Raw genomic sequence first — 12,537 nt, forward strand, 5'->3', positions numbered from 1 at the left:
GAAGTCCTCCAACGGCGAAGAATGCGGGTAATTCTGCATTCTGTTCGTGTTAGCGCAGGAACAGCTTTATGTCTTGCGTTAACCGGTTAACCCAGAGTGTTAACCGGTTAACACTGTTATGATATTAAAATAATTAAAGTCTGTCTTGCGTTAACCGGTTAACCCAGGGTGTTAATCGGTTAACACTGTTAAAATTTGCCAGGAAGCGCGTTCTGAGTTGCGTTAACCGGTTAACCCAGGGCGTTAACCGGTTAACACTGTTGGAAAAGTGAAAAATTGATATTTAAATATTGTGGACATATTTGATGATTGGCCTATATTGGTGTAGGATATAGTAGGGATCATTTCCCGTTGTTTTGAGCAGTATAGGTATTAGTAGAGTGTGCTAATACTGTGATTTATTATTTGGCATGACATGATATGCTTCTGTGATAAATATGCTGATGATGTATGATGGTATGCATAATGCTGTGAATATATCTATTATGTATGCAATTGTGGATGGACTGTTTATGGCTTAGAGTGTGAGCATATGTCCATTGTGGATTGTTGTTGATGTTTGCATGCTAGGTGATTTAGCGTGCATAGTATGGCCTTTATGGTGGTAGCTAATTCCCATGGTGAGGAATTAGTGAGTGAATTATTGTGGATTGTTGTTGATGTTTGCATGCTAGGTGATTTAGCGTGCATAGCATGGCCTTCAGGGTGGTAGCTAATTCCCATGGTGAGGAATTAGTGAGTGAGTCACTAGGTCTCAAATGAGTGGGACTAGTGAGCTTGGTAGCCGTATCTGGGTTTGATCGGTGAGGTTGAACTATGTGTTCACGAATAGTCGGTACCGCATGCATGGAGTCTCATTACATAATGTATGTATGGCGTATAATATGAATGGATGTATTCCAATATTATACGTGTGTTTTGTGTTTGTATTGAGTATGAGTATGAGTGATGAATGTGTGATATGATTAGGGTGATGAATGTGTTAATTTACTTAACATTACATGATATTTTATAATGCTTATTATATCGATTGAGGAACTCACCCTTACAACTATGTTTCAGGTAACGAGCAGTGATTGAGTAGAAGCTAGTGCTTGGAGTCTAGTGTAGTTCCTTAGTGGGTCATGCTCTGGTCTATGTAACATCGGGACGGGATGTTTTACTTGTTTTCATTTTTGGTTGTTGAACAACTTTACATGTAATGTGTTACATGGTTTGCATGTTGTTAGAATTCTATCCGCTGCGTATTGTGCAATGTTTTATTTTGATTAATAAATGAGCATGACAAGATATTTTGGTGAATGGTGTGAAGTGTCAAGTGTGACACCCTGAAATTGCATATCTACTCTGATTTATATTTTGTGTTTAATTAATTATTGGGGTATTTTAGAAGGGTGTTACAGGGCGTCATTCAGAAATGTTTCAACATCGTCTGTGACATCAGTCTTTTGATCATCAATAACAACATTTATAGATTCCATCATAACTTTTGTTCTGGAATTAAAAACTCTAAATGCTCTACTGTTTGTTGAGTAGCCCAGAAATATTCCTTCATCACTCTTGGGGTCCATTTTCCCTCTTTGTTCACGATCAGCCAGGATATAACATTTACTACCAAACACATGGAAGTATTTGATAGTAGGTCTTCTTCCCTTCCAGACTTAATATAAAGTGGTTGGGGTCCCTTTCTTCAAGGTTACTCTGTTGTGAACATAGTAGGCCGTGTTCATAGCTTCAGCCCATAAGTGGTAAGGCAATTTCTTAGCATGAATCATAGCTCTAGCAGATTCTTAGAGGGTTCTATTTTTCCTTTCTACCACACCATTTTGCTGAGGGGTAATGGGAGAGGAGAACTCATGACCAATTCCTTCAGATGAACAGAACTCAGCAAATTTGTTGTTCTCAAATTCTTTCCCATGATCACTTCTGATTCTGATAACATGACTCTCTCTTTCTCTTTGGAGTCTTAGACAAAGATCTTTGAACACATCAAACACATCAGATTTTTCCCTTATAAAATTTACCTAGGTATATCTGGAGAAGTCGTCCACCACAACATAAGCATACCTTTTCCCACCAAGACTTTCCACCTGCATAGGTCCCATCAAGTCCATGTGGAGAAGTTCCAGCACTCTAGATGTGGTGTCATGTTTGATCTTCTGATGTGACATCTTTGTCTGCTTTCCAATCTGACAATCACCATAAACTCTTCCTTCATCAATCTTTAATTTTGGGATTCCTCTGACAGCTTCAACAAATATAATCCTCTTCATTCCTTTAAGATGCAGATGACCCAGTTTTTGATGCCATAATTTCACTTCTTCTTCTTTAGCTAGAGTACACATTGATGAATAACTAGTTTCTTGAGAATTCTACATATAGGAGTTGTCCTTAGACCTGACTCCTTTCATGATCACCTCATTTTTTTAATTAGTAATCAAGCATTCAGTTTTTGTGAAGTTCACATTTAGACCTTGGTCGCATAGTTGACTGATACTGATCATGTTTGCAGTCAATCCTTTAACAAGCAGCACATTATCAAGGTTAGGGACTCCAGGACAGTTCATCTTTCCAATCCCCTTGATTTCACCCTTTGCTCCATCACCAAAAGTTATGTAGCTGGTTGCATGAGGTTGGAGGTCAATTAGCAGGTTTTTGGTTCCAGTCATGTATCTGGAGCATCCACTGTCAAAGTACCAGTCTTCTTTGGCTGAAACTCTAAAGGAAGTGTGAGCTATCAAGTTAGTAGCACCAGCCCTATGAACCCACTGTTTTTTGTTAACATGGAAATGTTGTTTGGGTCTAGGTTGATAATGAATATGACTAGGATAACCATACAACTTAAAGCAGAATGGTTTTATGTGGCCAAATTTCCCATTGTAATGACATCTCCATCTTTGGTGTTTTCCTTTATGTTGTCTTTCCTTGTGATGTTGAGACACCTGATGTGACATCTTTGGTTTGCTACCAGTGGGACTACACTCAGGAGAGGATTCATTAAACCTAAGGCCAGTCATGTCTCCTGCCATCTTTCCAGTATGGAGGATTTTGTCTAAGGTGTCAGATCCACTGTTTAGCATTCTGACATACTTCGTCATCTCATCCAGTTTGGAGTTCAAGAACACGACTTCGATCTTCAACTTAGAAATGGTTTCTAAGTGTTCTGTCTTCTCATCCTCTAGTTGGGTTATCAATTTTTTCTGATTCTCCACTTGTTGACACACTTCTTCACTTCTGAAACACAACTTCCTGTAGGTAGTATCTAATTCATCAAAGGTTACTTCATCATCACTGGAGTCTTCATCAGAATCCCATCTTCCAGTCAAGGCAGTCACAAGATTGGCAGACTCTCCTTCTGTTTCACTTTCATCAGGCCAAGTAGCAGCAAGACTTTTCTTCTGTTTCTTGAGATAGGTCCCACATTCAGCTCTAATGTGTCCATACCCTTCACATTCATGGCACTGAATTCCTTTGCCCTGTTTGGATTTTTCCTCAGATTTTGTTCTTCTTCCAACATCATTGGACCTACAGTTGGAAACGTTAAAAGCAAGATACAGTTGCTGATTCTACAATCGAGGCCGAGTATATTGCTGCCTCAAGTGCAGCAAAGGAAGTTGTTTGGATCAAAAAGTTCATTAGTGAACTTGGCATAGTTCCTAGCATTGTGGATCCCATTGGTCTCTATTGTGATAACAATGGTGCTATCGCACAAGCTAAGGAACCTAGATCTCACCAACGATCCAAACACATACTTAGACGTTATCACCTCATTCGAGAGATAGTAGATAAATGAGATGTGAGAATATGCAGAGAACCTACGCTTGACAATATTGCTGATCCACTGACAAAGCCTCTTGCGCAGCAGAAGCATGATGGCCATACTAGATCTATGGGCATTAGGGGTATGTCTGATTGGCTCTAGTGCTAGTGGGAGATTGTTGGTGTAAGCCCTAGAGGCCAATACTTTTGGTACTTGTATCGAATTATTTATTAATAATAAAAGGCTTTTTCTTTATTATGTTTGTCTAATAAAGTCCCTAGAATAGATAGTCCGTTTAATGTATCAAGTGTGACTTAATCATGATATCACATTAAACATAAGGACACTATTCTTAAAGTATCCATAGTTGAGCTTTATTGTGAAGTGGGATAACATTAAAGCATTAAGACTATTATGTATATAGACTGATGACCACATCTCAAGGATCATGGATAAGGAGTTATCAAGTCTTAAACATAGGTATGAATATTAAGAGTAATATTTATACTGGATTGACCCGCTATGAGAATACTATATAGAATGTTATGCAAAGTGTCATAAGTTATTCTCATGGTGATAATGGTGTATACCACCCTTCGACCTGAAACCACTGTGGACCCTAGATGTAGAGTCGAGTGCCTTATTGCTGATCAAACATTGTTCGTAACTGGATGACCATAAAGACAGTTGATGGGTACTCCACGAAGCATGCTAAGGGATATGAGTGACTTAGATGAAATTTGCCCATCCTGCGTAACAGGATAAATGTGTATGGGCCCAATATTGAACTGGACAAGGATGACACGGTCTATGCCTTGTATTCAATATAAACATAAGGGCAAAAGGGTAATTATACACATAAGTATTATCACAAAAGGATTTGTCATATCACATGACATTTTCGTGTCTTGGGTAGCAGTGATGTGTTGCTAGATACCGCTCACTATTTATTATGTTAAATACGTGATTTAATATAATTGCCGATGCCGCGAAAGCCTACAGGGTCACACACAAAAGGACGGATTGATGAGAGATAGAGTAACTAAGGAATACCGTAATGTACGGTGCACTTAAGTGAATTGTAGGACATCGTAAGGTACGACGTACTTAAGTAGAATACGAAATATGGTAAGGTATCACGCGCTTAAGTGATTTTGGCATATTATAAGATATGGGTCTCATACACTTGAGTGGGCTTTTTTTAGCTTGCAGTCCACACAAGTGATTCTATAAATAGAACCCTTGTGTAGAAGCATTTGTGCAGTTGCAATTTCGTTTTTCTCTCTCTCACTAAAAGCCTTCATTCGTAGCAGCTAGCACTGAGATTGAAGGAATCCGTTCGTGTGGACTGAGTAGAGGCGTTGTCATCGTTCAACGTTCGTGATCGCTCTGTAGATCTGCATCAAAGGTTACAATCGCCACAAGAGGTAACGATTCTATCACTGATTATACTCATTCGTAAGGATCACTAAAGGAGAAATTTTAAATTTCGCTGCGCTATGGATCGCTCTTCTCCTTCACTACTGATGTCAAATGAGTTGTTCTTGACATTAAACTTTGACCTTACATCCATCCTCTTCAGGAGTTTGTTGAATTGTCTCCCAAGTAATGCTACATCATTTGCTAGATACGGCGTTGTTGTGCTTGTTGTACAACTGCATGAAGCCGCCGGCGACGCTGATGACGTGTCCGGCAAGTGCAGGCGAAGAATTGTCTAGACCAGCAGCACAGTGTTCTGTGTTTAACAATGGCGACCGTGATTAATTGTATTATACCGAGTCTATTAATATGGAGGTTTAAGTACACTTCAATTTTCTTTTCTTTTTTGTTATAACATTAAGTGTATTTTGGTGTTGAGAAACTTGAATGATTAAATGAATAATATTGGAATGAAACAGTTTTTATTACGGTAGCTTTTACAAAATCATAGGCGAGTAGTTCAATATGCAGTACATAATATAGCAATACATGCCACAACTAATTGAAAGGTCTCCTCCAAATTTTATTGCCATTTAACTTTCTTCCTATTTTTCACTTACCTCATCTGGAAGAACCCAAAACATGATTAATGAACCGAAAATAAGTGTGCCTCCAAGCCCTGTTGAGGTATAGAGACCCATAAAAACTCCATAAACCAACGGCAAATCCTACACCCATTCCAAAGTAGAGTGACTGTGTAAAAGAATTCTCCTTGTCAATATCATTGTGTTCTCCATGTGAGTTTGATTCACCATAACATATTGGTAGAGGAGCTCCACAGAGTCCAGGATTCCCATCATAGCAGGAAACATTAAAACTTTGAAGCTGAGTGCCAACTGGGATTTGCCCAACAAGGTTATTGTTTGACAGATTCAAGAAACCCAAGAAAGACAAAATCGAAATGGTAACAGGAATTTCTCCAATAAGTTCATTGTTGGACAGATCAAGAGATTCCAAATGTTTCATGTCTCCAATCTCTTTTGCTATCTTTCCTGTGAAATGATTTCGAGACAAGTTCAATACCTGAAGTTGAACTAGACTGAAAACTTGTGTGGGGATTTCACTTGATAACTTGTTATCCGAAAGGTCAAGAGTTCTCAACAATCCATAGTCATGATACTCTAACTCTTGCCCTTTATTATACAAATTGAACTCAAAGGGATAATGACTCGTTTTCTCTGCTCCACCCATGCCGTGGATTTTATTTATGCATTTGGGAATAGGCCCGGAAAGTTTATTGTGGGAAAGATCCAATTGTAGCAGTGAAGAGAAATTGCAGAGCTGTGGTGGAATGTTGCCTTCAAACTGGTTGGATCTTAATATCATCACTTCCATACCATGTGCCATTTTCACCGGTAGAGTTCCAGAGAAATTGTTTCCTCCAATATTAATGAATTCCAAATTTTTTAAGTTTGAGAGATCCAATGAAAAATTACCATGCAAGCGGTTGTTATGCAAATCCAGTATTATGAGATCAATAAACGAGTCCATGGATGGAGGAAGTTCACCAGTCAGCATATTACTCTCCATGTAAAGGAAAGAAATGCCTTTCCAATACTCCCAACAATCAGGAATATCTCCAGTTAAAAGATTGGACGAAATGTCCAAATAATCCAAACTGTTTTTCCTACCTAATTTGTGGCAGAACAGAGGGGAAATGGATCCAACCAAAGAATTTTGATGCAAATCCAAAAGGACGACATTTTCTGTTATATGCGGGAGCCCTCCTCTGAAATTATTATAGTCCATAAATATCAGTTCCGAGTTTAGTGTGACATTTGTTAAATCTGCACTGATGCTGTTGTTAGACAGGTTAAGCTGTGTAATATTAGATACAAATCTCCAAAATGCATCTCCATCTATGGATGATAATCTAGAGTTGGCAACCTCAAGATATTCTAGTGACTTTTGTGTGTATATCCATGCTGGAAACTTAGGACCTAGAATTGTATTGCTTAAACTTATCCCTTGCAATTGAAATGGAGGAATCCATTTAGAATCTATATCAAATGAAATAGGTGCACTCAAGACAAGTGTTTCTAAGTGAGAGAGATTGGAGAAATGTTGTTCAGATAGAACACCTGACAATGAATATCCACCAATGAACAAACTCTTCAAATTAAAAAGTTTTCCAATGGTGGATGGAATATTACCAGTCAGAAAATTGGAGCCGATACTTAAATCAACCAAGGAAGAGAGATTTCCGAGAGATGAAGGGATAGAACCGTGAAACAAGTTATCGGCTAGATTAAGATATTTTAAATTTTGATGTTGCTCTAACCAATCCGGAATTGATCCATTTAGTTCATTGTTACTCAGCCTTAAAAATTCAAGTTTTGTAAGATTTAACATGCTCTTGGGTAATTGGCCTTGTAAAACATTGAAGCTAAGGTCAATATGAGAGATATTCGCATCACTGCCGAGATCAAACAGCCAAGCAGGTAATTCAGAATCAAAATAGTTTGCTGAGAGATCAAGGGTTACAAGGGAATTAGTAAAACTCACATGCTTAGTGGATGGAAAGATATTGGTCAAATGACAACTTGACAATCTCAGCTCTAACAGTGATGCATGCAGCATATCCATGGTGTGAAACCAGTTTGATTGATTTTGAAGGTTAATTTGACTGAGGTTGAGAGATTTCAATGAAGAGAATTTGGAAAGCCAGTTAAGATTATCCAAGTGAAGATCATCATTGAATGACAAGTCTAAGTACTTAATATTAGACAAGTTGTGATTATAATCATCCGATTCATTGAAACTAGTTAGAGTTGTAAAGCCATTCAAGCTCAAGTCCAAGTAGTTCAAAGATTGAATTTGAAACAAAGGGTGCAAGTTGATTTCACCTTCCAAGGATTGTTGGTGAAGATCAAGGGCTGTAACCCTTCCAGTGATGTTGTCACATTGAACTCCTTTCCATGAACAACAATCTTTTTCATTGATTGACCAAGAAGAAAGCCTGTTGGAGGAAGGAGTGTCCACACCATGTTTGAAGTTGAGCAAAGCAGAACGATCCTTCTCATTACAATTACCAAACTGCTTACTATTGCATCTTTCAAATATTGTTGTAGATAGCAAGAATAGTAGCAGTAGCCGAATAATGGGAATTTGTGAAGTGAAGCTTAGCATGGTTGATTAATATTGGTTTGGAGTGTTAAGAATCAATGTGAATGGTGGGGTTTTTATTTATAGTATGATGGAGGAAGTGATAAATGTGAAAGTTCAAACACAAATAGAGTTTGGATATTTGTGCACCACGAGATGAAAACGATGGTGCATCCAAATAATTCCAGTATTGATTGACATGTCTACAGTGTGAGTGTGTGACTAACTTAGAATGAGTCAGTCAATTAGTGGCGTAACTACTACGTATTCAGAATGAGTGACTCACATTGACAAGGTTTCAATTTTCAACTCTTGCATGTCCGAGAAACTCGTGTAGTCGCTCATATAGTTCTTTGTCTCTTTGGCTTTTAGTAGGAAGCACACAGCTGCTGGTTCTGTCTCTTCGGATTTGATTAATCACATCTTAATCTCAATGTGGATACATGATTATATTTTGAAAAGTCTTTGTGTTTGCTCATTTTATAGCTTCAACTTCATTTTAGTTTGAAACAATTTCTTAAAATAAATTCCTCAAAATTAATTTTTGTCATTGCAGAACTGAATACAATTTAATTTTAGAGAAAATTAACTATTTTTTTTATTAATATAAGAGATCAATAATATGTTTTCACAACTCTTAAACTTGGTTGTTGACATTCCATCGATAGTAAATGGCAAGGAGAGAAAAATGAGGGGTAAATTTGATTCGTTCTTCTCACAATAAGATAAATAAATTCCAAAAGTTTGAATTCTGGGAAAGAAACCCTTGGAGGCTTGGTCCGACGTACATAAAATACGTGCAAAATGAATGAAATGGTTCGGAATAGCGTATTTAATAAAAATTAATACTAATTTTTTCAATTTCATGTACTAAAATATAATGCATCACCCAAGTCCAAACCCGTGTCACTCCAAGTCGGACGACGGTGACTTGTGTGTGATGGTCACGAGAGCTTTGTTATATCCGTTTTACAAAATTGAACACCTCTTGGGGCACACCCAAAAGAGATCATCTTCCACTATATAAGTATTAATAGTGTGTTATTTCTCCAATGTGGCACTTATTGATCTTTTCAAATTCACACTTGACACATGGTTCAAACTTGTGCTTATTTGTTATTAAGTTCCACCAAACTCTCCATAGTTACTTCCTCATTTCTTTGGAGAACATGGTTTCCCATTTGACTCCCTCTCCCATACAGTTATGGCTAGGGATAAGTCACTTCCCATGTTTTCATAGAAGTGCGAGTAATACAAGAAACAAGTGATATCATTAAGAAATGGGGTTTCGTTTCTATAAATGGGCGACTGGGAAGCTTATTGAGGCTCTTTACAAATATAAAAGTACACAGTCCCTCAACCACGTTGGCTTGTAAAATGCGAAGTGATTTGGTATAATTGCATTCTCTCGTTTGGACGAGTCCCTCAAGTTCATTTGAGAGAGAGTTGTTGGGTGAGAATATGGACACAAACATGTATAGAAGGAGTGTTTGAATAGACCTTTCCCCAAATAGAGAATTTCAAAAACATTTTAGGTCCCATAAAACGAAATCGAAGATTTTAAAATATGTGGAAGCAAAACACAACACTAAGATAGCTTAGAAGCTTCTCAATGAATTAATCCAATAAAATCATTACAAGATATCAATATAGACACGATTCTATCTAATACAAGTCAATACAAGATAACCAAAGCCACTTTAAACAAAGTGATTTAAAAACGATTTACATAGAAATTTATTCAAGGCATAATTGAATTTATGATGATTCAATATATTTGATGCATCGCGGACCTAAACTTACACATTAAATCACTATAAGCATGTTCTAACCTAAATAACATACAAACAATGCAATAATACAATAACTATAGTAATGAATGCAGAAAATTAAACGAGATAAGTGAAAATAGAAAAGATACAGAGATATATAGTGGTTCCTTGCCTACTACGCTTTTTAATGGTTTTAAAAAAAACATTGGAAAATGTTCCTGATAAACACTTTTGGATAATCTCCCTGAAGCGAATCAGGTGAGACCACAAATACAATGGGATTTGGACGTTACTTTATTACTTATCTTGTTGTCTATCTTTTTCTCCATGGTGGGGAGCCCTTTTATATCCATCTCACCTCCTGAGATCACTGAGGAGTGCCCATTCAGGTTTCATGATTAAATTATGCTAATAACGTCAACCATCGTCATCATTATCTTATAATATCCTCTCTATCAATTTTCGTAAATCCTATACAACCATGGAACTACCCTATAGCCGTTACACCGATTGTACACATCGTCCGGAAACATGTCTCCGAGAACCCTATGACTCGAGATCTTATTTGTCTCATTAGTAGAAAATCGATAATCGTTATCTTTTTCAAGTACCCGGCACGCCCGACTTTCACCTCTCGTCCCTAATGACTTATAACCCGGTTTTGAGAATTTCGAAGTGTACATAAGCCCCCTCGATCATGAGGCCCAACATGATGAAGTGTTTGGACAAAGAATCCCATAATTATTTCTTCTTGATTGGGTTATACTTCCATCCGATTTGGTTTAATCCACTGGCCACCTCGTGACCTGCTGATGTGTGATAGTGGGTTTTCAAGAGTAATGATGATGATGTCTTGTCAGATCTCCTCTCTCTCCTTGTCATGATAAACTTTATGGGGAAGCCAGTCGCCATCATGACTCTAGTTTGACAGGGTTTTCAAATCGTTTTAAATTTCTTTCAATAAAATCCCAACTTTCTTTAATTCTGTGCTCATCATTCTCGACCCTTCTTCAAGATTTTTGTACAAGTTTTTTGCTCTTTGTTCCAGTTGCTTGAACGCACAAATATAAGGTATTACTCATTTCCTTTCTTATTTCTAGTTAATTCTTTTATCATGGTTATAATACGCGAGTGTGATGATTTAGGAAATGTACTGATTCCCTGCAATGCCCAAGAGAGAAGAAAACTCTGGGATACATGTATGAAAGAATGTGAGGTCCATCTGGGACAAGTAGAATTCGATCAGATCATAAAGGAAGTTATGGCGAATTTTTTTCACCTTGTAGTGAAACTGATTCAAAATCTTCATCATCAGGTTCTATGGACATTGTGATGGAGATGACCTGGTCTTTTATTGAACAAGAAGACCTAAGCTACAACCACAACACTATTGATGATGGTAACATTTCTAAACTCCGATCTAACAAGCGGATTTCTTCAACTGGGAATGGAGAAGGTGTCGTACTGGAACCTTGTGTGGACAGTGAAAGAGTTTGCATCACTCGACCAAGGGGGGTATCATTTATGATCACGTACCTGTTGACCACTACTTGCTTGTTCACTCGGTCGAACAACTTGTATCGTCCAGTAGAATGATATCCTATTAGGATCATTTAACATGACTTGTCATCAAGTTTTCTTCTCAACTGATCAAGAACATATATATGTGTTATAGATCCAAATACTTTCAGATGACTCAAGCTAGGCTTGACACCAGACCAACATTCTTCTGGCGTGATTTCTTCTAATCTTTTTGTTGGACATCTATTTAGTATGTATGTTGAAGTTGACACAACTTCTCCCTATAATTCTTTAAGTAGAAGCTTTCCTTTCAACATACTTCTCACCATATTCATGATGGTTCTATTCTTTCTTTCTGCAGTTCCATTCTGTTGTGGAGTGTAGGGTGGCACCACCTCAGGCATAATCCTTTCTTTCTGACATAATTTATCGAAGTCTTTTGACACATATTCTCCACCATCACCGGTCCTCATAATCTTAAGCTTTCGATCACTTTGTCTTTCGACCATTGATTTAAACTTGGCAAATATCTCGATCACTTCACTTTTCTTCTTGATCAGGTAAGTCCATAGTTTTTGACTGAAATAATTTATGAATGTGACAAAGTATTTGTTACCTCCAATCAAATCCAAATGGATATGACCACATACATTAGAGTATATTATTTCAAGAATTGCCTTCGACTTGCTTCCTACATCCTTACTAAAGTTGTTCTTGTGTTGTTTTGCCTGCACACATTCCTCACACACTTCATTTGGAATATCGATTTTGGGTAACCCTGAAACCATATTCATTCTTTTCAGATCTCTGATGTCTTTGAAATTGAGATGGACAAGTCTATAGTATCATATCCATTCATCCCTGCTAGTTGCAGTTACAAGACATTTGTACTCCATCACA

At 37.5% G+C, this 12,537-nt stretch overlaps 1 protein-coding gene across 1 annotated transcript; it reads right to left on the reverse strand.

Annotated features, from left to right (window-relative positions):
• Positions 1 to 5,639: 5,639 nt before the first annotated feature.
• LOC127083345 (receptor-like protein EIX2) lies at positions 5,640 to 8,604 on the reverse strand. The gene has a single exon (XM_051023654.1). It carries the CDS (start codon positions 8,366 to 8,368, stop codon positions 5,801 to 5,803), a length of 2,568 nt encoding a protein of 855 aa, XP_050879611.1. The 5' UTR covers positions 8,369 to 8,604; the 3' UTR covers positions 5,640 to 5,800.
• Between the last annotated feature and the right edge of the window lie 3,933 nt (positions 8,605 to 12,537).

The sequence above is a fragment of the Lathyrus oleraceus genome, chromosome 5, assembly GCF_024323335.1.
Source record: "Lathyrus oleraceus cultivar Zhongwan6 chromosome 5, CAAS_Psat_ZW6_1.0, whole genome shotgun sequence".
Classification (NCBI taxonomy): Eukaryota; Viridiplantae; Streptophyta; class Magnoliopsida; order Fabales; family Fabaceae; genus Lathyrus; species Lathyrus oleraceus.